Source organism: Sceloporus occidentalis, unplaced genomic scaffold (assembly GCF_023333645.1).
Source record: "Sceloporus occidentalis isolate IW3139 unplaced genomic scaffold, rSceOcc1.0.p SCAF_7, whole genome shotgun sequence".
Taxonomy (NCBI): Eukaryota; Metazoa; Chordata; class Lepidosauria; order Squamata; family Phrynosomatidae; genus Sceloporus; species Sceloporus occidentalis.
This window is the reverse complement of record NW_028316987.1, coordinates 7607747-7631990: the sequence shown is the minus strand read 5'-3', so window position 1 is coordinate 7631990 and position 24244 is coordinate 7607747. Positions and strand designations below refer to the sequence as shown.

General features: G+C 44.1%; 2 protein-coding genes across 2 annotated transcripts in view; both read left to right on the top strand.

Moving 5' to 3' along the window:
* The window catches only part of LOC149309107 (histone acetyltransferase KAT2A-like), a 35382-nt gene extending 32066 nt beyond the window's left edge, over positions 1–3316 (top strand). The window contains exon 18 of the mRNA XM_089531802.1: positions 852–3316. Within this exon, the coding sequence (XP_089387928.1) occupies positions 852–1045 (194 nt within the window). The 3' untranslated portion in view covers positions 1046–3316. The remainder of the gene's footprint in view (positions 1–851) is intronic.
* Positions 3317–7400: 4084 nt separating this feature from the next.
* NAGLU (N-acetyl-alpha-glucosaminidase) lies at positions 7401–18957 on the top strand. The gene is made up of 6 exons (XM_089531801.1): positions 7401–7829; positions 11792–11939; positions 12067–12213; positions 12941–13026; positions 13288–13544; positions 16320–18957. Exons 1-6 carry the CDS (start codon positions 7417–7419, stop codon positions 17534–17536), a joined length of 2268 nt encoding a protein of 755 aa, XP_089387927.1. The 5' UTR covers positions 7401–7416; the 3' UTR covers positions 17537–18957.
* The last annotated feature ends 5287 nt before the right edge of the window (positions 18958–24244 follow it).

Below are 24244 nucleotides of genomic sequence, written 5' to 3'. Positions count from 1 at the left end.
TAAATTGTGGTAACCAGCACATCCATTGGCTTCTCACAAGCAACAGGTTTTGTGGGGATTTTCTCATATAGAGAGGGCATTTCTAGCTTTCCTGAGAATAAAGCTAGCCTAGAAAGGTAAAGGCAGTTCCATATACACATTTCTGGCTGCATTCAGACTTTCTTAAAAGAACCTTGTAGTTCAGGATGTTTTTCCCCTTGTGCTTCTCGCTCTTTCACCCTATCCCCCTGGCTGTTTCTCACATAAGCTGTTACCCATTCCTGTTGATGATGAGTACCATCCATTCCTGCTCTGCTGTCCTTCAGGTACAATGCCCATGTTGTGGCTGGGGTGATAGAAGTTTGTGTATTTATTAGTCTTATTGCACTTATATTATTCCTTTCTCTCAAAATGGAATCCAAGGCTGATTACAATAATTTTTAAAAGATCCAACTAAAATATTCATTTACAAAAGTTAAAAAGAAATTAAACATCACAATTATTAAAAACATGATTAAAATGGCTAGAACACTAAAAACATATTTAAGACACATTTTCAGTAAAAGATTGAAACACACACACACACACACACACACACACACACACACACTCAGAGCACACCACTTTATACACTGCAACTCCATAGTTAAAATTCAAAAGCCTAAATAAAAACATCTTCACCTGCCAGCAAAAAGACAGAAGGGAGGGATTTGTAATTCAGCACACCCAGGAGATACTAAGTTGGAGGAATACACTATTGAAAAGTTCATAATGAAGCACAAAACCAGGTGCATGTTTCATTTTTTGCAGCACTCTGTCCAAGTGACTTGTGTCTTTCCTCTTTCCTTTCCTTCACCCTCCTCCTCCTGCAGACCTCAAAACAATGACAGAGCGGCTCAAGAACCGCTATTACGTCACCAAGAAACTGTTCATTGCTGACCTGCAGCGCATCATAACCAACTGCCGTGAATACAATCCGCCCGAAAGTGATTACTGCAAGTGTGCCAATACCCTGGAGAAGTTCTTCTACTTCAAGCTCAAGGAAGGTGGACTTATTGACAAGTAGAATGTAGTAGCCAAAATGACTTGAGTGGGATCTTTTTCACTTCCATCTCTTCCAGCTGGATATCCTCCTTGCTGCCTTTTGCCGCATCTCACGCACAAAACAGGTGCACTTGGCTGGCTATCGGAGGCCTCCTCTTAGGTGATGGAGGCAGGGGCAAGAAGATGTGGAGAATTTTGTCTGTGCTTCACATTTATCTTCCCTTAACAGACTGGGATCTGCAATCAGCTCTCTTGGTTTCTGAGCCTTATCACTCCGTCCATTGTGTCTTCCTTTCCAGATGAAAGTAACAAAGAATCAGATCCTATGAGGAACCTACAACATCTTGAGGGATTCGCTGATAAGGGACTGTACAATAGCTTCTCTGCTCCCCCTTGCCCCTGGTATCTTCCATTTTTGTGTGTGGGTCTTCTGTGTAGGTCCATGCTCCCTAGGCTCTGGAGAGTTTTGCTTACTTGCACTCCATCATTGCTTAAGGGTTCAGCCATTTCTTGACATGTGAATGTAGAAAAGGGGAGCAGTAGGAAATGTGCAGGAAGGTGGCAACATAATACAGATTTAATCAACAGGGAGTTTTAATTCATTCTCTTTCCCATCAAGAGCCTTTGAGGAGACTTTCTCTACAGCCTTGCCATTCTCTCTTTTTTTTTTTGGCCGGGTTGTGACTGTCTACTAGCCCATTATGTGACTTCTGTTTCCATTGCTTCAGAGAAAAGGAATTGTTGCCTAAACTGTATCTGACTACAAAAGGCTGACATACAAGCCAACAAAGGAAAAGAAAAAGTTCCGTTCCCTTTATTTTGCCCTACTTATGGGGCCTTTCCATTTTCCAGTCACTGGTTTTTGCTGTCACAAAATCCACCCAAAGTGCACTGCCAGATTGGAACTTCGCTTTTTCCTGAAGCAGAGCTGTGGAATCTTTGGCTCACCAGGCACTTGGGACTCCAGCTCTCACAGTCCATTAGCACTAGCCATGCTAGCTGGGGCTGGCATGAGTTACAAGTCAAAACATCCAGAAGTGCTAGTAAACTGAAAATCCCCCACCCCATTTCAGAGCAGAGTGGTCAAGATTTCTTCCTCCATCTCCTCCTTCCCTGCACATTCCTGCATTGCTGTCCTTTTCCTTCCTTCCCTACCCCTTCCTTTTTGAACAGTTCTTGGTTACTTTTTTAACAGTACTTATTTGAAATTTTACTCTTTCTTTTGACAAGTGTAGCCTGGTCTGATGGTATCTGTCCCTGGACTTTGCTCCACGTCTGCCAAAACTAGTCAGGACTCTTTTACAACTGGTGTTGCCTCTGACTATGGAAGTGGCATTGGTAATGGTCTCTCTTTGACTAGCTCTTTCCATTCCTGACATGCACTTTGTTGCACATAGTGTCTATTTTATTGGTTGTGTCAAGTTGTTTCATGCCTTGTACATGTGTAGAAGGTAGTTTAGGGAATTTTTTTTGCCTGTATGGGGCAGTCACTTTCACTGCTTACCAGGTAATTTAAAATTCCTTAATGAACCTTACTGAATTATAAGTTGCTATGTTGTTATACACAAGCACCACAGTCACTTTTCCTGAAATTCCTGTCTTGTTGAGGACGGTTAATATATGTGCCACCACATGGTAAAACAAGAGCCAAAACCACCAGTTAGTTGTTTTTATGCTGAAAAAGCAACAGAGCCATTCAGTAACTGTGGAGAGGAGAATTGGGGAAAGGTGAACTGGTAAGTCAAGAGGGTAAGTGGCATCTATTCAGTTGCCAATCATTTTGCTTACTGCATGGAAGTGGGGTCTGCGCTGGTGGAATTTGCTGGAGTTTAACTTGCTGCTCTAGAATTGATAATCGGTTCAAATGTGCATCTGTCTAATTGATATTATGTTAGGAATTCAACATAAAAACATAACATATTGATTCCCACCCATCTGTCAGCATCCCATCAATGCTGAACGTTTTGCCTTGGTTGCAAAATCTAAGGAAATTGCTATGACAACTGGTTCAAATATTTCCTTTTTGTGCGCATAGACACTTTCCTTCCCCTTGCTCTTATTACAGGAGGCTTATTTGCCCTCTGTGCCCCATGGAACCTTCCAATAGGGGAATGGAGAGAAGGAGGAAAACATTTGAATGAGGATCCACCTGCCTTCTCTAAAGTGATCGTTGCCTTCAGTCCACCACATTTGTATGCTTCACTTGTACAGTACAGTTACAGAGCCTGAATCTGCCATTCTGGGCCTTACAGTAATGTTGCCATTCTGTTTTTTTTAAATACATAAAAGGAAAAAAAATAAAGAGTATGTCTGAAACAGAAAAATGCTGCTTTCTTTCAGACCCACTGTTGTCAATCTTGTGAAATGATCGTTACATTTTGGCTTAGTAAATATCTTTAACCCTTGGACAACCGAGTTGGTTAATTGCTCAGATGGTTTAAAAAGCATTTTTCTACTTCCAGTTTATTCATTTGTTGTTTGTCCTATATTGTATAACTGATGTACAAACCCTAGTGTTTAGAACTACACATACTTCTGCCTGTGTAGACCAGGGGCTGTTGTGTTCCAGCTGTTGCACTACAACTTCCATCAGCCTTTACTCTCATAGGCAGCAGTGAGGGATTATAGGAGTTTTCAGTACAACATCTAAGGTGGGAATACTGGTTCCCTTATAATGTTAGACATCTCCATCAGTCTGATCCATCAAAGTGGTGAGGGATGCTGCTAATTCAACATCTGGGGGACTACATGATTCTCCTCTGGTATAGATGATACAAATACATTTTATTTTACAAATGTTTACACTTCCCATTCTTTATGGGATTATGTATATCACCAAACACCAGTAGAAGAACCTTGGTTGATCTCTCTTATCCAGCTGTCTTCTTCCAGCTTCTGATATTCCATTAGGTATGGAGTCATAGGTTCTAGGGGGGAAATTGTTTTAATAAAAGCTCAGGTTCTGATGAAATTAAATTTAAGATGCTGTATAATGGTGTGAGACACCTGGAAAGGGGCCTTAAAAGTGGATTGTAGGCCAGTTGGATCTGGGGAGGGGAGGCAATTCTTAGAGCAAGGATAGGAAATGTGGGGTTGGGTTGCATTTCTCAGCAACCCTCATCATTGGGGGCTACACATTATCTGCCTTGGTTTAGGCGTGGGGAAATGTTGGCCCTTGAAACATTTTTGGTTTCTTCCGCCAGAACTGCAGCCAATGATAAGAGAATGTGGAAGTACATAAAATACCTGGAGAGCCAGAGGTTTCCTACTTCTAATCTGAAGCCTTAAAGATCAAGACTTCAACCTTGAACTGAGGCTGGAAACAATTTGGTAATCTCTGTTTCAAATCTGCGACAGTTTCTTCTGACAGATCTTAATGTCAACCATGTTAGAGTTGAGAATCAGCTATTATTTTGTTCCCCCTTTAAAAAATAGTAGTTTGAAGTTAACCCAGAAGCAGCAAATCCTGAAATGCCTTTCGTGTGACTGATTATGACAACAGTTTCTCTGTTTACTGCTGATTTATCTATACTAGATGTGGAAAGGCTTCACACTGCAAGTCATACTCTGTTGTTTTATTGAAAGTGATAGCTGTCAGATGGAACCAGGTGCAGTTTAGGAGTTCAGATCCATTGAGGGCACCCATTGCTAGATACCACACAACTAGACTGTAGTTAAAGATGAACAGTTAGCAAAACTGTTGGTGCCTTCAAAGGGAGTCCTGTGTAAAACATTACCATAATCTAATCTAGAGGTGACTAAAACTGCAAACCAAGGTGTTCTTAACTGAAAGTAAGTCCAACAGCTTGGTGGAGTTCACTTACAAGGAGACGTGCAGAGGATCCTCCTGAAAGGTATTAATGGGCCTGAACAGACAGGCCAAGATAAAGCTGCTTCGGGTCACTTTGGAGGTACGCTGTTTAAATGACGCATGCGTCCTAAGAGGCCAGAAGCTGCGCCAAAGCCACACTCCAGTCCTAATGACTGGAGTGCAGGCCTCTTAAAGTGTGTGTGTCATTTAAACAGCATACCTCCAAAGTGACCCGAAGCAGCTTTATTTTGGCCTGTCTGTTCAGACCCAATAATTGTGAGGTGTGATTTCTCTAGAAAAGGCTACAGTTGAGGAACAGGCTAAAGGTCCCCTTGGCTACTGCTACACAGTCATCTAGTAATAACCGCTTCCAGGAGTACCTTGAAGCTCTGAATCAGCTGTTCATGGGGAATGCAACCATTTACAAAACAGTGGGTTGTATGTCTGTTCCTAGATCAACAGCAAACTGTTTGGATTCAGTGGGGAGCTTTATAAAGTAATGGGGAAACAGCAGAGGACAGGCTGATTTCTACCCCAGCACTTGGAAACATTGCTTTTGGGGACCCAGAATACCATAGAATCATAGAGTTGGAAGAGACCGCAAGGGCCATCCAGTCCAACCCCCTGCCATGCAGGAAATCCAAATCAAAGCATTCCCGACAGATGGATGCATGCTCACTGCATGCTCACTGGCCTTGTTGGCTGGTTTGTTGTTGCGTGCCTTCAAGTCGTTGCAGACTTACAGTGACCCTAAAGCGATCATTGGGGTTTGTCATGCTCTGAGGCTAAGAAAATATGACTTGCCCAGCATTACCTAGTTGGTTTATATGGCTGAGATTCGAACCCTGGTCTCTAGAGTCCAACATTCAAACTACTGCACCATGCTGGCTCTGTAGTACAGTATAGGATAGAAGCAAAAGGTAATGTGTGGAAATCAGACCCATAGAAGTGGTTTGCTGCATATTCTGGTTTCCTGCCCATGTGGCCAGAGGGAAAAGTCAAAGAAGACTCTGGTATTAGTTGCTCATACTAGGCCTCCCAGCCATCATATGTTTTTCATGGGAACTGAGGACTTGTTGATTTCTTTTCCATTTCCGCAATGATCAGCTGCTTGTGATTGTAGTCTAAAGTACTATTTGCTCAAAGATCTCGTGATCTGTTACTAACTGCCAAAACAAGGGACACAGCAAAGCTGTAGGCTCCAAGGGCAGCAACTCTGTGCTTTGGTCTTTGCAGTCTACACCTCTAATGTTTAATATCCAAGATCTGCACTTCATGACTTAAGTTACAGGTATGAAGATTCGAAGATACAGCCGCGTTAGTCTGTAAAATCAGTACGCAAAGAGGTCTTATAGCACCTTTGGGACTAACTGAAAGAAAGAAATGGGCAGCATGAGCTTTTGCTGACTTAAGTCTACCTTCAGATAACATTCAGGGACAGCTGTATAGCAAATCCTATAACAAAAAATCCACCAAGTGGTAATACTTTTATTGGCCCAGCCAAAATGCGATACATGTTGGTGGATTTAGCCTTCATTTGGTAATGTCCTCCATTTTCCTTGAGAGTATCCTCTATTTCACTGTGTCTTGTCCTCTGTTTTATTTGGCAGTGTCCTCTGTTTTCCTTCAGAGTGTCCTCCATTTTGCAGCACCATTTTCCTTGTGTCCTCCATCTTGCAGCGCCTTGTCCTCCTCTTAGTCTTTATTTGGCAATTCCTTCCATTTTCCTTGAGAATGTCCTCCATTTTTCAGCACCTGTAGCTTTTATTTGGTAACAATCTCCATTTTCTTGAGCGTGTCCTCCATCTTGCAGCCCCTTGTCCTCCTTTCAGCCTTTATTTGGCAACGTCTTCCATTTTCCTAGAGAATGCCCTCCATCTTTCAGGGTCTTGTTTTCTTTTTAGCTTTTATTTGGCAATGTCCTCCATTTCCCTAGAGAATTCCCTCCATCTTGCAGTGCCTTGTCCTCCTTTTATTTGGCAACGTCCTCCATTCTCTTTGAGAGTGTCCTCCATCTTGCAGTGCATTGTCCTCCTTTCAGCCTTTATTTGGCAAGGTCCTCCATTTTCAGCCCCTTGTCCTCCTTTTAACCTTCATTTGGCATTGTCCTCCATTTCCCTTGAGAGTGCCCTCCATCTTACAGCACCTTGTCCACCGTTCAGATTTTATTTGGCAACGTCCTCTATTTCTTAGTGCCTTGTCCTCCTTTTAGCCTTTATTTGGCAACGTGGTCCTCCATTTAGCTTGAGAGTGTCCTCCACTTTCAGCCCCTTGCCCTCCATTTAGCCTTTATTTGGCAACGTGGTCCTCCATTTCCCTTGAGAGTGTCCTCCATTTTTTAGCCCCTTGACCTCCTTTATTGGCCAAGGCCCTCTATCACCTCCATTTCGACTCAAGGCTCCTGTGTTCTCGGAAGGACTGCACAGTTGACTCTGAGAGCTGGGCTCGGGCTGCCCTTCCTAAGGGGGCGTGGCCTGGATCCTGATTGGCTAATCGGAGGAGACCCTCGGCCGCCGATTGGCTAAAGCGCGCCAGAGAGAGGGAAGTCCCTGTAGAACGTTGGTCTCCCCGGAGGGGGACTCATGATGGCGCTAGCGGGGCTCCTGCTCCTTTCGGTGGCTGTAGCCGCCTCCTCGGGTCCTTCCTGGGAGCCTGGGTCCCGCTTGCGTCCGGCGGCGGAGGACCGGCGTCAGGCGGGAGCGGTGCGGGAGCTGCTGGAGCGCCTGCTGGGCCCGCGGGCTGCCTCCGCCTTCTCTGTGTCGGTCAACCGGTCCTTGGCCGGGCCTGGAGGGCTGGACACTTACCGGCTGAGCTCCGGAGGGAGGCCGGGGATGGTCGAGGTCGACGGCTCCAGCGGAGTGGCCGCCGCCGCGGGGGTCTACCGGTACCTGAAGGACTTCTGCGGATGCCACGTTTCCTGGTCAGGGAGCCAGCTCCGGCTGCCGGAGAGACTGCCTCCGGTTCCCGCGGAGATCGTCGTCACCAGCCCCAACAGGTGAGTCCTTTGACTGCGATGTGCTGCGGAATCCTGGGAAGTCCAGAGGGTTTGTGGCCTGCTGGCGAGGATTCGAACCCTGGTCTCCCTGGTGCTCAAAATGGAGGACGTTTTGGAATTCGTCCTGGACAAAAGGCTGAAATGTAGGACCTATACTGGGAAAAGGAGGACGTATGGTCAGCTTGGGGTTTGAGCGTTGGAGTATCACTCTGGAGACCAGGGTTCGAATCCTAGCCTGGCCATGAAACCCTCTGGGTGACCTTGGGCAAGAAGTCACACTCTCTCAGCCTCAGGGGAAGAAGGCAATGGCAAACCTCCTCTGGACAAATCTTGTCAAGAAAACCCCGTTACAGGATCGCCTTTGGGTCGCCATAAATCCAAAACGACTTGAAAGCACACAACAACAACAGAGTAGTTAAGCTACAACAACGTGGTACACCTAATTCCAGATTTCACCTCTATAGTGTGACAGAACTCACCCTTGGGATGCTGATGCTGAGGATAATAGAGAGCCATGGTTGGTTTCAGCTGCAGGGGCCATTGCAGTCCTTTGAGCATGGCAAAGGAGCATGAATTTACGTTTCTATGAGTGTTTTTAGCTTTTGTTTTGTGTTGTATTTCTACATTTTACATGAATGTCCTACGTTTTGTGGTGCCTTGTCCTCCTTTGCAGTTAGGACATCTGGTCACCCTGCTCTTGATAGAAGCATCTTCTTGGTACCAGCCTCCTGGCCTCTTGTGCTGTTGAAGGAGGGAAGCTTAGACTAAACCCTGCGATGTAGGTAGAGACAGTGTGCCCTGACTTTTCATAGAAAGTGCTCTCTTCCTGCAAATCCTAGTTTAAAATCCTCCCCAGTAAACTCTTGTCTTAACCCCTTAGTCCTCATCCCTAATGAAAGTGAAGTTGAAATGCATTCTTGCACTGTGCTCATCCCTTACTGGCCCACATTTCCTTCAGCACTTCTTAATGCAGATCAGAGTAATAACTGTTGATGCAGTGAACCTCCCTTTTCACTTGGTTATGTTGTTCTGCAGCAGTAGTTCCCAAACTATGGTCCTCCAGATATTTTGGACTTCAACTCCCAGAAGCCCCAACCAGCTTGGCTAATAGTCAGGAATTCTGGGAGCTAAAGTCCAAAACCTCTGGAGGACCAAAGTTTGAGAATCACTGTTCTACAGAGTAATGCTTACAAATAGTTAAAATCCACTTTTGTGGTAGGCCAGAAAATACTGTGGATTACAAAAAGTCCTATAAGAAAGCTGAGGTGGCAGGTAGGGAGGAGCAAGAGTAAATTTATCTAGCTCTAGTATAGAAAACAAGTTGCTGGACTGAGCATTTGTTCACAGGCCTCTTGTCCTGAAATCTTAGGTCTGGCTTCTTGAGCCATTGTTTTGCATGACAAGTATTACTGGGAAGGGATGAAGATCAGGGTAAGGATTTATTCTGCTGATGAAGAAAGGATGGTGATTAATGTTGCTGCATATGTTCTCTAGCCACACCTTACTTATGCAAACTGTGCTTGAAATCTGGAGAAAGTGCTGCCCTGATGTGTAAGATGGCAGTAGCATAAGGAACCTTGCAAAGGAGTCATATGTCATTGAACCAGAAATAGGTGGTAGAGCTCCTGGTTGGTGTTGATGATGATGGTGATGTTGTGTGCCTTCAAGTCATTTCCGACTTATGGCAGTCCTAAGTCAGACCTATCACAGGGTTTTCTTGCCAACATTTGTTCGGAGGAGATTTGCCATTGCCTTCCCCTGAGGCTGAGAGTATGTGACTTGCCCAAGGTCACCCAGTGGGTTTCATGGCCGAGCAGGGAATCAAATCCTGATCTCTAGACTTGCAGTCCAACACTCAAACCACTACGCCATGCTGGCTTCAGTAGCAGTTGTAGTAATAGTAAATGGTGCAAGCATGTTGTGTAAACAGAGTTGTTGTGGTTACCACAAGAGATCGAGATTAGCTGCCTCAGCTTGCAGGCCAAAGCCTCGGGTGGAAGCTATTCTAGAATTCCCTGGCCCTCTTATGGGACAATCGCCTCTCCAAGGCCCAGTGGATGACACCATCCCCGACCTCTTCCCTTTCATGTGGCACAAATGCTCAAGTCACGCAAGACTCCCTTCACCCTGCCAACCTCTGCGTTCTTGCCAGGACCTTTGTCTGCCTACAAGCCAAGGGACAGCTCCTCTAACGAGGTTGGCTAATTGAGTTGATCTTTGAAAGAGAGAGAGTGACGTGACATCCTACACGCAAGGAGTTCATCCGTACAGACTGGAGCATGTGTGTATGTGTGTGTATGTGTGTTATCTTGCCAGTGACTGCTGAACCTGCAAGAGTGGAGTAGAGCGGAAGGAGGAACATCAGCCCATGCACACCCACAAAAGTATTCTTGGCAGGTCCCCATAGATTATTTTATGTATTACATTTATATCCCGCTTTTCTTTCAAGCAACTCAAGGCAACTTATACTACACTGCTGAATTTTTTTATCTGCACAACAACCCTGTAGGTAGGTCAGCCTGACAGATGGATGACTGGGTCAAGGTTAGTGGCTGAGTAGCAGTTGAACCCATTTATAGCACAGTGGTTCCACTTTAATTGCCATCTTCTGGGATTTGCAGTTTAGGTATGAGTATTTAGAATTATCAACCAGAAAGCTCTAGTCTAGTGCCTCACCAAACTACAATCCCCAGGATCCCATAGCATGGGAAATAGTGCTAAAATGATCTACAGTCGTCCCTCCTGATTCATGGTCTTGCCATTTGGGTCACTCAGTCTTTTGCGGACGGCAAGATAAACATATGAATGGAAAAGTTGAACAGAACCCTTCCTCTGCATTTTAGTTTCATTAATCATTTTAAAAAACTGTATACTGCTAACTGCACACAAAATATATGCTGTGCTTTCAAAAGCAAACCATATTTTACATTTTTCCTATGTACACACTAAGTCTTTAGCAAAGGTCTTGAAAAGTTTTCTAGACAGCTGAAAGGATGTGAGTATCATGCCATGATGTTTCACCAGAAACTGAAAAGATCTTTCCAGCTGCGTAGAAAACTAAGAGGGAGCCAGGGTGGTTTGAGTGTTGGAATACATTCTGGGAGCTCATGGTTTGAATTTCCACTTGGCCATGGAAACCCCCTGGATGATCTGGAGTCATATTCCTTCAGTTTCAGAAGAAGCAAGTGATTCTCCTTCAGCTTTAGAGGAAGGAAAGGGCAATCCTCCCGAACAAATCTTGCCAAGAATGACCCACTCCATGATAAGTAAAATATTACTGGAAGGAGCTCAACAACAAGAAGAGGAATTAACATTAAATGAAGGAGCTACTAAACTATGTAAAGAAGATCTATCTTCTCTCAGTTCCTGCTCTGGAGACAAAAATTGCTAACTAGAGACAAATGGCCCTTTCACAATGTCCAGTGATAGCACTATGATTCCACTTTATTGGCCATGGTGCTATCTTGTGGAATCCTGCGAATTGCAGTTTAGAGAGATGCATTTAGAAACAACTTTGGAGACCAGGGTTTGCTTCCCAGCTCAGCCATGAAACCCACTGGGTAACCTTGGGCAAGTCTCATGGTCTCAGACTCATAGGAAGTCAATGAATGGCAAACCTCTGAACAAATCTTGTCAAGAAATCCCCATGATAGGTTTGCTTTAGGGTCACCATAAGTCAGAAATGACTTGAAGGCTATTGTGAGAATAAAGTAGGGAGAAGGAGAACCATGTATGCTGTCTTGTGTTCACTGGAGAAAAAGCAGAGTAAAAGTATAACCAACAAAAATGATAATATCTGCAGTGTAGATATTACACTCAAGTAGAGAATGATTGGGTATTTTGGAGGAAGGGTGTGTAGGCAAGAAATGGCTCCAGATGTCTTGATTAAGTGAGCCAAGGCATCTACTGCCAAAGGTGGAAACAGGCAAGTATTTTACATTTGTATTTATTTTTCCCCTGAGGTTCCGCTTCTATCAGAATGTCTGCACCCAGAGTTATTCATACGTGTGGTGGAATTGGGACCGCTGGGAACGGGAGATTGACTGGATGGCACTCCATGGCATCAACATGGCATTGGCATTCACTGGGCAGGAAGCCATCTGGCAGCGGGTAGGGTACATAGTATCTTATTTACTATATTATGATCATGGCTACTTACACCATGGTTTAAGGCAAACTTTTTCTCCAAAGCAGCTCCTGGCAATTAAGCTTCAATACCTCCTTGCTCTCTTTCCAGGTGTATTTGTCTCTGGGTCTGAATCAGTCAGAAATTGATGAGTATTTCACTGGCCCTGCTTTCCTGGCTTGGAACCGGATGGGAAACCTGCACACTTGGGCAGGGCCTCTGCCTCTCTCGTGGCATCTAAAACAACTCTACCTGCAGGTACCTGGGCCTGAACTCGGTAATGGTTCCCTAGGCCAGTATTCTGGCAATTGAAATACCCTGTTTCTTCCCAATCCTTTTTTAGTTCTAACCTTGTGTTTTCTTTCAGTATATCAGTGTATTAAGGCTCTCCCATGGCATTTTGCTTTTTGAGGCAAAGTGCAAGTTGACATTCCCTCCATTCCATGCGCAGAAGCCAACTGGATTGGCACTAGAACTTTCCTTCCATACTAGCAATGGGACAAGGTCTTCTGCAACACCTAAACATTGCAGGCCAATTTAGAGAGTGGAGGAAAATACTTAGCTTTGTCCTCCCAGCAGCTGCCCAATAAAACAGTTGCCACACTCTGCCTATTACTAGGCCTGGCCCAGATCAGTTTGGGTGGAAAACTTCACTATGGTCTCAGTCCACTTGGAGGTGGCAAACACTGGTGCAACATGTCAGTAAAAGGCCCTGTAAGTTGAAGCTGACTTGACAGCACATAGCAACATGTTTTATGTTCAGGTTCTCGCCATGACAGTCCCCCCATGCTGGTGGTTAGCATGTTGGATCTGGCTCTAGGGATATTTGGGTTGTTATTGTATGCCTTCAAGTTGTTTTCAATTTATGTCTGCAACACCCTTCCTAAAATACTGGCCTTTTCTGGATGTTACTAATCAGGACAAAAAACAGATTCTTCTGAAAGCCTCATTATCCTGCTCCATCCTGTTCTCTTTGTCTTCCCAGTACAGGATCCTGGAGAGAATGCGGACGCTGGGAATGTTGACAGTACTGCCAGCCTTCTCTGGACACATTCCCCGTGGCATTTTAAGGTAAATGGTGTCATTGCTTCAGGTAAGGGTAAAGGTGGGTTAGGTTGGGGATAGCAAGCTGCCTTATACAAGGTCAGATTATTGATCCATCTAAAGTGGGGTTGAGAATACAGTTGTAAACTGCATAGAGACTGCTTAGGCAGTATGAAGCGGTATATAAATGAAGCTGCTATTGCTATTGCTATTTGCAGACCATAAATGTGAATTATCAGTTAATGCAGCAGTGTTTTTCTGGATTTCTTTTCCCCCCTCATGTTGTAGAGTTTTCCCACGGGTCAATGTCACGCGACTGGGGAGTTGGAGTCACTTTGACTGCACTTTCTCCTGTGCATATCTCTTATCACCTGAAGATCCCATGTTCCAGGTCATTGGGACTCTCTTCTTAAAGGAACTGATCAAGGAGTTTGGTACAGATCATGTGTATAGTGCTGACACTTTCAACGAGATGCGTCCACTCTCCTCAGATCCTGACTACCTCTCCAAGGTCAGCGCAGCTGTCTTCCGCTCCATGACAGGAGGTAGGACTCAACAAGTCCTCTTGTCTCATCATTGCCCTTCTGCCAATTCTCCTCCAGTCATCTTTAACCTATAAACCTTTAGCTCATAGCTGTGGGTTCATCTGGGGTGCTGAAAAGCTTCAAGAGTTGTACCTGTAGTGATCAGGGATTGAAAAAATATCCAAATGATATTGCTCCTGTCCAGGTTTATAGCCTGTTATTCTTCCAGAATTTCCAGAATCAGCCATGGCTTAAAACCCAGGACAGGAGGTGGGTTTAAAAAAAAATCCTAGAATGCTTATATCAGCTTCCTACATCAGGATCCCTTGTCTTCTTTCCTCTTATACCTCTGAGAATTGCATTGGACATGCAGCAGGGAGAGGATGAGGAAGAAAGTAAACCTTGCACACACCAAAACTCACCATACCTCCAGTAGTACATGAAACCCCAGTATATTTATAGCATGACTGGATGCAGGTGCAGGAACAAGGCATTCCACCCAGGAACATAACAGCCCACTATTTACAGGAATTATTTGCCATCTGGAGTAGTCATAAATTGGAAGAGCAGTGGTAGACAGCTTTTCTACCACTAAGGAGTACCCAGAGCTCAGAAAAGTTACTTTTTGGACTATAGCTTCCAGAATCCTCCAAGCAGCATGGTCACTGCTTTTTGTTGGTAGAGGATTCTGGAAGCTGAACTTCAAAAAAAGTAACTTTCCCAAGCTCTGGAGTGCCTACTACAGGATTTCAAATTGTGGCTTTAAAAAGATGTGAAATTTCAAGTATTGGTGATTTCAGTCCATATTTTATCTCTTGATACATTAAGATACTGTCTTTTTGCTGCCCTAGAGGCCCACAAGGCAGTTCCCAGAAATCAAATATAATCCTGATGCAACTAAAAGCAATAAGATCAGTATGAAGACACAATAAAAACAACCACCAGGAAAGTCAGCACAGTAATTGAGATCCTGCATCCAGACACATAGCCATGAGGTCATCACTATTGTAAGCCTGAGGCCAGGAAAATGTCTAATTAACAATTTGTAAGCCACTTGGATAGCCTTTTGGTTGAATTATTATTATTATTATTATTATTGTTATTATTATTATTATTATCATCATCAAATCTGACCCCAAAACCTACCTTAAAATCCAGGCAGTTGCACTGAGAGACAGTGCGCTGTGGCACTGGTGAGCGGGGTGCCCAATCCCACCAGTGATCAGCAGTGTGACAAACAGAACCAGGGACCCATGCAAAGTCCTATTACAACTCCTCATTGCACCACTGCTCACCAGTGGCAGGGGACTGAACACATCATCTTTCAGTTCTCCACTCACCAGCACTGCTAAACATCTCTAGATTTTAAGTTAGCTTTCCAGGGCATTTACAGTCATGACAATGATGCCACTATCATAAATGTGAGTATCAAAATGAGTCTAGTTTATGACATCGTAACAGCTTAACAGGATGCCAGACACAGTTTAAAAGCCTAGCAAAATAAAAACATGTTGCATGTATAAAAACCATCAGTAAAGAAAGCAGTTGAACCTCTGCTGGCGAAGAATTTCACAGCCAGGGTGTATCACTGGGTGTTGCTACTGAGAAAGCCCTGTCTTCTGAGAGGCAGTGTGACATAGTGATTAACACAGTAGTTCACAATTGAGAAAGAGTCTTAAGATATTGAGAAACCAGTCTTGAGAGATCCCAGCTACAATGTTTAATGGTGAGGGATTCTGAAAACTGCAGTCCAACAACATATGGATCTTCCCTGTTAGAGCAGGGGTCAGAGCTGGCAGGGTATAGGAGGTGTTTAGAACACAAGTTCACATCAGTACAGATGAGGGCTTCAGATGTTGTTGGCCTGCAAACCCCAGACTATTTAGCCAGTGTAGCCAGTGGTGAGGAGTGCTAGGAACTGAAGTCTGGAAACATTTGAAGGGTCTCGTGATTCCCACTTCTGGGCTAGAGTGTTGAAATGGGTTTGAACATTTTGAACATCTGGGTACTAATCTGCATTCAGCTATAAAATTCACTGTGTGATCATTTTCTCCCTACCTAACCTGCTTTACAGGGTTGTTCTATTTATTGGGGATACCACATTGAGCTCATTGGAAGATTGGTGGGACATACTAATAAATTACCTAATAAATTAATTAAGACCAGACACACATCCCTTAGCAGAACACATGCTCATCCAAGAGTTACCCAAATTCACCAACTTATTTGGTTGATAGGAGATTTGAACTGAGATCTCTTCAGGCCAAATCCATTTCTTACCAATTCATATTAATCTCTTGGATTATGTTTAAATGGTGGGCTATAGACCGTGCATAGGTTTTTATTGTAGTACAAGTCAAGTTATTTCCAGTTTATGGCAACCCTGAGGCAAACCCCGCTATCAAGGGGCTTTCGTGGCAAGATTTTTTTCAGAGGGGGTTGCTTCAGCTTTCTGAGGCTGGGAGAATATGACTTGCCCAAGGTCACCCAGTGGGTTTCCATGGCTTAGCACAGAGTCAAACCTTGGTCTTCAGAGTCATAGACTGATACTCAAATCACACCAGCTGTCTCAGACAAGTACTTTTGGAAGATCAGATCTCTAATAGAAGACTTGGAGCTACATTCCCCAGGCTTTCTTCCAGTAGAAAATCAAGAAAGTATTTATGTATATATTGAATATTGACTGTGAATGAAAAAAGTAGATTTGAGAAGCTTTAGATGTATGCAAACAGAAGTAAGCAATGTTAGTTTAATCCTGTTTTCTCTTGTAACAATCAGCTACATCTCTCCCCACAGCTGATCCCAGTGCCTTGTGGCTTATGCAAGGGTGGCTTTTCCAACACCAGCCTGACTTCTGGCAGCCAGCACAAGTCCGAGCCCTCCTGCAGGGTGTGCCTCTTGGAAGGATGGTGGTGCTGGACCTCTTTGCTGAATCTAAGCCTGTCTATTCATGGACAGAGTCCTTCTATGGGCAGCCCTTCATTTGGTGCATGCTTCACAACTTTGGTGGGAACCATGGCCTTTTTGGCACAGTGGAGAGCATCAACCAAGGTCCTTTCAGGGCCAGAGCTTTTCTCAACTCTACCATGGTGGGCATTGGCCTGACCCCGGAAGGTATTGAACAGAATGATGTGATATATGAGCTGATGACAGACCTGGGTTGGTGTAAGGAGCCAGTGAATCTTCAGCAGTGGGTGGCTGCATATGCCATGCAGCGCTATGGCACCACAAATGCGCAGGCAACAGAGGCCTGGCAGAGGCTGCTGCAGAGTGTCTACAATTGCTCAGGTATTTGTGTCAACCACAACCACAGCCCACTAGTACACCGTCCTTCTCTGCGGATGAACACGGAACTATGGTACAACCAGAGTGAGGTCTATGAAGCTTGGCGGCTACTGCTGAGTTCAGCCAAAGAGCTTGGCACAAGCAGCACCTTTGCCTACGACTTGGTGGATGTAACACGCCAAGCCATGCAGCAGCTGGTGAGTGACTACTACCAGGACATCAAACAGGCTTTCCAGAGTCACTCACTATCTCGCCTCCTGACAACTGGTGGTGTGTTGGTCTATGACCTCCTTCCAGAATTGGACAATCTCCTGTCCAGTGACCGGCGCTTTTTGCTAGGCCACTGGCTGGAGGCTGCCCGTGCGATTGCCACCAGTGACAGAGAAGCAGAGCTGTATGACCTCAACGCACGCAACCAGCTGACCCTCTGGGGGCCCAGTGGCAACATCTTGGACTATGCCAATAAACAGTTTGGAGGCTTGGTGCTGGACTATTATGGGGTACGCTGGAGCCTCTTTGTTTCCACCTTGGTGGAATGCCTCAACACTGGTACACCTTTTCACCAAAACCAGTTCAACCAAGCCGTCTTCCAGGTGGAGAGGGGATTTATCTACAACGGGAAACGGTACCCAGCCAAGGCCACTGGTAACACACTGGAGATAGTCACAAAGATATTTCTCAAGTATTACCCTTCTGCCAGGAAGCGTGGCCATTGGAGATCCATGTGACAGAGACTTCCTGTGGAGAGAAACTCTTATTAGCTATTTGGACCATTGATCCTACTACTGGACTGGTCTTGTCTTGGTGCTGTGATCCAGGCCTGATACTACCCAGCTTGTCACAGCACTTTCTTGCATGCGTATTTAAGTGTCCCCCATTGCACTGGGGGGTGGGGCAAGAAGACGAGATGCTAATTGTTAGAAAGACTTCAGGAGTAAAGCTTAACTGAAAATATAGCTCTACCTCCTGGAAGCTTTGCAACCTAGCTTATTATTGTGATTAGTGAGCATGCTCAGGAACTCAACACCTGCTCTTAAGAATCAGTGGTCTTCATGATTCATCTGCTCCAGAGCTGGCTCAAATTGAGCTCAGAAATGTATGAGGAGGAGGTGGGAGTCTGCTGCTTTAGAGCTGGAAGGTTATTGGTGCTTTCTCATCCATCTCATTTCCTAATATCATCAGCATCCCAGCCTGACCTTCCTCTTTCCCCACAAGTACATCATCCTATGCAATCAAGCTGAGTAAAGGTTCTATTCCACTCCCGCAGCCCTAAGAGAGGACTTTTGTAAGTAAGCCAAGCAGCATTCAAGCATTTGAAAGCCTATGGAGGGCAACTGACAGTCCTCCCGATGTAGTTTAACTGAACTCCTCTTCCTCTTTACAGTTGCCTGGAGCTGATGGGAATCATAGTCCAACAGGCTATGGAGGGCCATAGATTCCCCACACCTGAGCTACTAGGTCATGTGGAAGCTTGAGACCAAAAAAAGGGGCTAGACACAGTTTCTTCTTGCAAGGAGAAAGAGATACCAAATTGATTGCAGTGGTTGTTACAGGATTCATTGGCTGGTCTGAGGGATAATTTTGAGAGTTTTAGGCATGAATTCATTGTGCAGGACTCCCTTTTCTGACAGGATGGCTTTCCAAGAAGAGAAAAAATGTTTGGAGTTGGGAGGAACGTGCTCAAATAACATCATCCTCTGAAGATGGCACTATGGCTAACTTGAAATGGAGTTTGGGGTCTTCCACCCAGCACTGGAGTATTCCCTCCCTCAGATCCTCTAGGGCTTCCTAGTTGGAAAGACTGAACAGGGAGCGAGAAAGCTGTGGTAGCAATGGGAGACCAGCCTCTTCCCAATGGGCTTTATGGAAGAGAGGTGAAAAACCAGATTTCCAAAGTGCACTCATACCCCTTCGGGGTTCTTAGTACAAAAAAGAAATGCAAAGAAACTATAATACCAACTTTTTTTACTCTTATTATTTTATGAAAGGAGAGTTTCTTCAATCTGACTGTCTTTTAACTTTTAAGTGCCTTGTGGTCCTTAAATGACAAATGGGCAAGTTTACATATGTGTGTATATATTTTGTTCACACAAAAATATCTGATCCTTGTAATTATTTTTGATTTAATATTTGTATAAATATATTCTCTTCTGTGGTAAAAGAGTAGCCTAATGAGTGTTTCTTGTACTTCACACTTTCTTCTTTCTTTCTGATAGCTTTGGCTGAAGAGCAGGGTATAAATAAATATATCATTATTATTATTATTATTATTTGAAAAGGCAACCTGTATCTTGTAAACTGCAGAAACCATGCAGGTTAGCATATTTACCTAAATGAAGAGTAACAGAGTATGCTGTCAATGAAGCACTCATCCAACCCAAGGAACTAAGTTGCCACTTCATACTGGGCAAGATCCTTGTGATACTCAACGTTTCTAGTCTATATTTAGTTATAGACATGATTTTTTAAAAAAAGTTGAAGTTTGCAAAACATTGAATTCTCTAGCTAACATCAGTTGACAAACTTCTTCAGTGAGAGTGTGCAACACACTGAAAGTACAATCATTGGTATTCACCAGAGCATCCACAATATTCATTATATCAGTCTTGCTTTCATAGTGCAAAAGAATCTTGAAGCACCTTTGAGACTAACTGAAAGAGAGGTTGGTAGCATCTTTTGTAAACTTGAGCCTACTTCCTCAAATGTATTTGTAGGAAATAGGCTCAAGTCTACAAAAGCTTATGCCACCAACTTCTTTCCGTTAGTCTCAAAGATGCTGCAAGATCCCTTTGCATACTGATTTTCCAAATCAACATGGCTACAGCTTTGCTTTCATAGTGTTTTTTGAGAATTCCATGGACATTCTTGTCCATCCCTGATTTATTTTTATAGTGCTGTAAATTTACACAGCACTGTACATACAATCTTTTTAATTAGATGGTTCCCTGCCCTCAGGCTTACAATCTAAAAAGACATGACACAAAAGGAGAAGGGAATTTTGGTGGGGAAGGGGATCAGGTCCAGCAGTTCTTCTCTCCCTCTGAAGCCTGGACCAAGGCAGATGGACTGGAGGGAGGGCTGTGCTTCTTAATCGAAGATAGGCCCAATTGAGCTGGCCCTGCCTTTTCACTTCCTCCCAGGCCGGATTATGACAGATGCCATGGAGGGTGGGCTCTTCTTCTTCTTCAGGCTAAGCCTGATTGAGATGGGCCTGCTTTTGCATTCCCTCCAGGCCACATGGCTTGCCCTCTTCTCCCTCTGGATGATGGTAGATGGAGGGAGGGGGCTCTTCTTTCAGGCAAGGCCTGATGGAGCTGTCTCCCTCTGGATGATGGTAGATGGAGGGGAACAGGAAGAGGAGTAGTAAAATATATTGGCCATTTTCAAATATTGTTATAAATACAACAGTATGGTGTATTTGCTGTAGCAAGGTCAAAAATCATGTGGACAAACTGCAGGTGATACATTATTAGGAGCAGCCATAGGAGCAGATAAAAATAAGCTGAGAAGAAAGATGTGTAGGATCTCCTTCCTTGCAAAGAATGTCTGGATAGCCACTGAAGATCAGCATACAGTTTCCCGAGCAGCTGCTTAGGGCCACAGCTTAAAAGCAAGGCATCTTTCTTATAATCCCCTCCGGTGTAGTGCAACATTAGAATAGAGGTGGACAACACCTGCCTTGGGCCCCAGAACCCACCAGGAATTGCTGAAATTAAGTGGAAGTCCTATTTTGCTGCCACTTAAGAAAATTCAGTTTGTTGTTGTGCGCCTTCAAGTCATTTTCCGACTTAGGGCGACTCTAAGGTGACCCTAACATGGGATTTCCTTGGCAAGTTTCATCAGAGGGGGTTTGCCATTGCTTTCCTCTGAGCCTGAGAGTGTGATTTGCCCAAGGTCACCCAGTGGGATTATATGGCCAAGCAGGGATTCAAACCCTGGTCTGCAGAGTTATAGTTCAGTGCTCAAACCACTACATCATGCTGCCTCTCAGGAAATTCAGCAGTAGCTCCTTATGGTGCAGGTAAAGGATGCTAAAGTATTCCTCCACCATAGAGCCTTATACACGTGAAAGTATCTCCTTAACTTATAGAAGGAAAGGGAATAAAGATTTCACCCCCGCCTGTCTGGGAGAGCAGCCAGCAGTTTATAACGGACCCAAAATAAGGTAGAGGCAAGCAAAACAAAATAGCGCAACACAACATGTGTAGTAATAAAGCAAGTGTGGTGCAGACTTACAAAGTAAAAGGCAGAATTCCAAAAGCAAGGTCCATAATCAGTCCGAGTTCAAGGCAAAGTGTCAAACAGTCAGGGTAGTCAAGAAGTCCAAAAGGGTTAAGGCTTCCAGCAAAACAGAATGGTCAGTCCAAGATCCACAGGTCCAAATCAAGAAGAGAGTCCACAAACAAGGTGCTTTCACCATGGGAATCAGTTAACCTCTGACAAAGATTCTGGTGTTCCTCCCAGGCTTTTATCTTTGGTCCTCATTGGTGCAGCTATTCCTTAATTGCTTAGTGTCTCATACAAAGCCTCTGAGACCACTGCATCCCCGCCCTTTTAGATCTCCTCTGGCTATAGGAAGGCACAGGTAAGTTGGCCTCTTCCTCCTCAATGCCAACATTATCATGAGGCTCTGCTGCCAGGACGCTGGGCTCCTGACCATCTTCTTGGACAGCAATCTCTGTTGGTATTGTCAGGGCAGAGCTAGGGCCAGGTTCAAGCTCAGAGGCAGACTCCTCTCTTGAGTCCTCAGCCAGGCTCGGCAGGACACTGCCACCCTAATACAGCTGATTCCAGAACTGTGGTTTGTAGGCAATGGCAGTAACTAGAGAATGCCCAAAGGACCAGGAAGGTCAGAGATTAGGAGGACTACTTGTGGCCCATCGGTTACCCACCCCTATTCTAGAGGACTATAGGCAATTAAAATGGCAACTGCCAAATCACACACACACATAGGATTGCCCAGAATCCCTTGGAAGGGTCATCTGGGAACATCTTGCTCTGCCTCCCCACTACTTGGGGAATCTGAGTAATGCCTCTAGTATGGAGGGTGCTGTCGTAGGACACAGGAGAAGAGCTTAAATAACCCCATAGAGGTTCCTCTTCAATTGTCATTCCTACAATGCTTCACCTCCTGGCTGGGCTAAGGGTGCTTTGTTTGCAGAGAAGCAGCCTGTGGTCTTAGCAGGTGTACCATTCCAAGCCTACACAAACAAGAACTCTTCAAGGTTCATATCTTCAAGTGCCATCCTGATTGATTTTCTCCTTCTTTTTAAAAATAAGGAAAATGCATTAGTATTCCTTTAAGGTTAGCCATGAACATGAAGGAAACAAAAGGGTATGTTTTAGAAGTCAGAAGAATAGGACTGATGGGCTACAGATGGCGTCACAGGACTGGCATGAACAACAGTTGCAAAACATGCCATCCAAATGTACAGAAAATTAACCCTTTTCCAGAGGAATGTGAATTGAATGCCAGCCCACCTACTTGCTACCAGGTAAGGAGTGGTGATTGCTTTTTTTGCTCCCTCCCTCTCTAGCTACAGACCTACATAAAAAGAGGAGAAAGTTGCATGTTCCAGACTGCCTAAAGCTTGAATCCTGAAAACATATAGCAGGAGAGGTAAGGAATCTTTTTCAGGAATTCAGTCATTTGATGGGACGTTAGCTCACCAGGAAGCCTGAACTTCTAGGCATGGGGATACATTGTAATGCAGAAATTAATGATTTGGATGGGAAGATTTCTTAAGCAGATTCCCCTAACGTGGCTGGAAAACTAACATACATATATATTTTAAAAGGCACTGTGGGATTGACAAACTTTAGAAGAAAAATTTGTGAACAATCAGCTTTGTAAAATATAAGTTTAGTTTCATTGACTTTTCCAACCTGAATGTCTTCCAGATGTTTTGGACATCAGTTCCCTTCATTGTTTACCATGGTCAAGTTAATTGGGGCTGATAGGAACTGTAGTCCAAAACATTTGGAGATTCAGTTAGGGATAGCTATTTTTAAATAATGAGACTTCAAGCCTATTAATTTTAATATCTCTTATTGCTACATCTATCAATATCTATCAATGGAAACAACAGTCATAGCAGCAGTAGTTATAACATTTTAATATGGTTTAAATCCAGTATGGAAAAGTATTGTTTACTGATATAACATCATCAATGTAAGTAGTGCTTCACAAGGACAGAAATTCTCAAATGTTGATAGACTACAGTCCCTACCATACCTGATTACTGGTCTGTCTAGTAGGACCTGACAGAAGAGTCCAACAACATCTGGAGGTCTGCAAGTACCATACCCTTGCTTTACAATGTCAATCCAAGGGGCCTTATGCAACACAATGTGGTTGTAGGAAATAACTATGGAAACAGCAGAAACTGTATGCAGAGTAAAACAGTGAAGCATCATGTGTATGGAGCATGTCCAGAGAAGCATATCTAGAGGAGGGCAACCAAAATAGTGAAAGGTCTGGAAACCATGCCTGTGAAGACCAGCTTGGGAAGCTGAGTATGTTTAGCCAGGAGAAGAGAAGGTTAAAAGGTGACATGATAGCCATGTTTAACTATTTGGAGGGGTGTCATATTGTGGATGGAGCAAGCTTATTTTCTGCTGCTCCAGAGACTAGGGCATGGGGCAATGGATTCAAACTACAGGAAAAGAGATTCCACCTAAACATTAGAAAGAACTTATTTGGAAGTTGCATTCTCTTGTACCTATTCTAGTTACCAAAAAACAGGCTTCTTGTTTTCAGCAGAGGGTGCAGGTTTTTCCCCTCACTGTTAAGTTATTGTAGACATGCCAAGAAATTTTATTGTACTTTAAAGAGCTGAGCATGGTTGGGGATTAATCCCTAGATCAAATGATAGGTTGGGCTTTTCTCTTCCTGGTCACAGAACCAAGTATGATCTTCAGCTTGATGCCAGATCAGACATGATGCCAGAAGACCAACATGGTTCTTTTCCTGACTTTTTTTCTTCTCTTATCCAGTTACTCTTTCTCCAGAGACAGCTCTTTCAAGAGGGATGAACCTGCATCTGCAACTCATCTTCCTCCATCTCCTGTGCCTTTATGCACAGGCCTGGGCACATGAAAGCCCCACGCAGTATGAACAATTGAAGGCGCTGGACCAGCCAAAGAACAGAGATCTGGTAAGACAGCCAATTCCAGATTGTCTTCCTTGAAGTCATTTCCAATTTATGGTGACCCTAAGTCCACTATATAATGGGGTTTTCTTGGCAAAATGTATTCTGAGGGAATTTGCCACTCCCTTCCTCTAAGTCTGGGAGAGTATGACTTGCCCAAGGTTACCATGGCTCAGCAGGGATTTAAACTCTGGTCTTTGTCCAACGCTCAAACCTCTATGCCATTCTGGCTCTCATTTAATCTCATTCCAGATGGAGGAGGTTAATTTGTGCTTAGTTCTAATA

Bases quoted from the DNA above. Each gene is read 5' to 3' on its own strand.
- NAGLU (XM_089531801.1), top strand. From the start codon at position 7,417: ATGATGGCGCTAGCGGGGCTCCTGCTCCTTTCGGTGGCTGTAGCCGCC. The intron at 11,940-12,066 runs GTAGGGTACATA...CTCTCTTTCCAG, and splicing joins AGGAAGCCATCTGGCAGCGG to GTGTATTTGTCTCTGGGTCT. The intron at 13,545-16,319 runs GTAGGACTCAAC...CTCTCCCCACAG, and splicing joins CTTCCGCTCCATGACAGGAG to CTGATCCCAGTGCCTTGTGG.